Source organism: Nematolebias whitei, chromosome 14 (assembly GCF_014905685.2).
Source record: "Nematolebias whitei isolate Nwh7 chromosome 14, NemWhi1, whole genome shotgun sequence".
NCBI lineage: Eukaryota > Metazoa > Chordata > Actinopteri > Cyprinodontiformes > Rivulidae > Nematolebias > Nematolebias whitei.
Window position 1 is genome coordinate 46,374,497 of NC_056511.1, and position 2,509 is coordinate 46,377,005.

Here is a 2,509-nt window from a genome sequence, read left to right on the forward strand (position 1 = left end):
ATATATATATATATATATATATATATATATATATATATATATATAATGTATACATTTATATAAAGATAATGGATGGATGGATGGATGGATGGATGGATGGATGGATGGATGGATGGATGGATGGATGGAGTCCATGTGTGAGACGCTGACGTGCTGTGACTTTAAGAGTCCGTGCAGCGTCACGCGGGGACTTCCCCACATTGCGTCAGAGGGGCGCGGCGCGTGGCTTGGCACGGTGAGGTGGATGTTCCTGCGCGCGTCAGGTGCAGTGTGGACTGTGTGAGTGCAGCATGTCCGCCGTGGACTGGAGGAAGAAGTGCGAGGCAGAGTGGGCTCTGCAGGCCGCCGCCATGCCGGACGGTGTGGACTGGAAGTCCGTGTTTGAAGCCAGGCCTCTGGACCGGAACCTGCTGAAGAACCCGGCTCCGTTCGGTACCACAACTCAGAACCGTTCTGTTCGCCTGCCTTTCGGCTTTTCTCCATGTCTGTTAGTAAAATATCTCTCGGACTACTGGACGGACTTGGAGAAAGTAACTGGTTGAAAAATAAACCTGATCAACTTTTGGAAACTTGTTTCAGATTAAGGCCGCAGTAAATTGACCAAAAATCTACAAAACTTTTAATTTTACACAAGTGACGTCTCCAACAGCTGTACATTGTAGTTTATAATGTTTGTCCAAAATTACTGGAATCAACTGTCTCTGTTAGCAAAATATCTCGTGAACCATAAGACAATGGTTACTGTTGGATTTTTAGGGGTTTTAAATCTGTCGCTGTATGTAAGTAACAGTAAGTAACAGTAATTAACAGTAAGTAACAGTTTAGTGACAGTAAGTAACAGTAACATTAAGTAACAGTTTAGTAACATTAAGTAACAGTAAGTAACAGTACGCAACATTAAGTACCAGTAAGTAACAGTAAGTACCAGTTTAGTGACAGTAAGTAACATTAAGTAACAGTAAGTACCAGTTTAGTGACAGTAAGTAACATTAAGTACCAGTAACAGTAAGTAACAGTTTAGTAACAGTTTAGTAACATTAAGTGACAGTAAGTAACAGTAAGTAACAGTACGCAACATTAAGTACCAGTAAGTACCAGTAAGTAACAGTAAGTACCAGTTTAGTGACAGTAAGTAACATTAAGTAACAGTAAGTAACAGTTTAGTAACAGTAAGTACCAGTTTAGTGACAGTAAGTAACAGTTTAGTGACACATGAACACGGCTTCATTCCAGTGGAGTTGGGTTGGGTGTGGTAGTAGCTGAGAGTTGTGCACGTAATGTTAGCTGCTTTGACCAGACACCTCTGTACAAAAGTTGATCTAGTTTCAAACTGTTGCCTCGTAGATGGCATGAGATTTGCACGAGATGTGCACGCAGTGTTTTTAATTATTGCTGTGTCTTGTTCCAGAGTTTCACTTGATTGATTTCTACATTGTCGTTATCCAGCTGTTCAAACTTCCTGTGTCAGTTTGTGATCACAGCTGCGGTTCTCCTGGTTGCACAGGAGAACTGAGGCAACGAGGCGCACACTTCCTGGAACTTGTAAAAAAGCAGAAGACGAGGAACGAGTTCCTGGAAGTGCTCGTTTGTAAAAGTCTTGATGAAGAAGAAGCTCAGCGCTGACGACAACTCTCGTCTCTTTCCTGCCATTAATTATTGCCTTTACAGTTAATTTTTCTTCCGTTTTTAAAGTGTTTGTGCCGAACCTTGTGTCGGGTGATAATACAACATGCATGTACTGAAACACGTGTGTATTATTATATTAATAGTATGCAGAATGCTGTAAGTACAGCAGCCTTGGTGTTTAAAGGTGTGTCTGTGACTCATGGATGATCCTGGCTCAGCTTTAAAGAATGTTTGTCCACACCCAGTAAATCTGCTAAAAACACACACTTTGGTGTGTCTTGTGATATTTGTTCTGGGTTCACAGCTTCTTTGTCCTCTTGTGTGCAACAGGGCTGAGTAAGGACAGCCCCCCACCTGAGCCTGAGCTCTCTGAAGTGCCCCCACATGGACCCCCGCGGTTTCAACCAGATGGTGAGGCACAGAAGTAACCAGCACCTTCTGATCAACCATTTGGTTTCATGAAGTGTTACTAAAGTTTTCATTCTTAGGTGACTTTACTGGCTGGAGCACGAGTACAGAAGTCCTGCCATATGACACCAGCAGCATCCCTGAAGGTGTCGTGGTCTGTGCCTTGCCTCAGTTCAGGTGAGTCACTGCAGCCACACACACCTGGATACAGTCACAGGACCAGGCCAGGGGGATGACATCATTTCCTTTTAAGAAACAGGGGTGGGGGGGGGGGGGCTGTTCCATGTTGCGCGCTAGCTTATCACTATGTTAGTGATGTCAGCTGTTGACCGGGGGGTGGGGGGGTTAGGATGTGTGGGAGAAACGGAGCGCTACATCTGTAGCATCTTAGCTAGCGTGTGTGTGTTGTGTGCAGAGAGTTTAAAACATGGGATGTGATCTGGAGAACACCTTGGGATGTGATCTGGAGAACACC

General features: G+C 44.1%; 1 protein-coding gene across 1 annotated transcript in view; it reads left to right on the forward strand.

Annotated features, from left to right (window-relative positions):
* The first annotated feature begins 191 nt into the window (after positions 1 to 191).
* The window catches only part of nccrp1 (P1, F-box associated domain containing), an 8,122-nt gene continuing 5,804 nt past the window's right edge, over positions 192 to 2,509 (forward strand). The window contains exons 1-3 of the mRNA XM_037687628.1: positions 192 to 432; positions 1,957 to 2,037; positions 2,115 to 2,211. Of these exons, the coding sequence (XP_037543556.1) occupies positions 291 to 432; positions 1,957 to 2,037; positions 2,115 to 2,211 (320 nt within the window). The 5' untranslated portion in view covers positions 192 to 290. The remainder of the gene's footprint in view (positions 433 to 1,956; positions 2,038 to 2,114; positions 2,212 to 2,509) is intronic.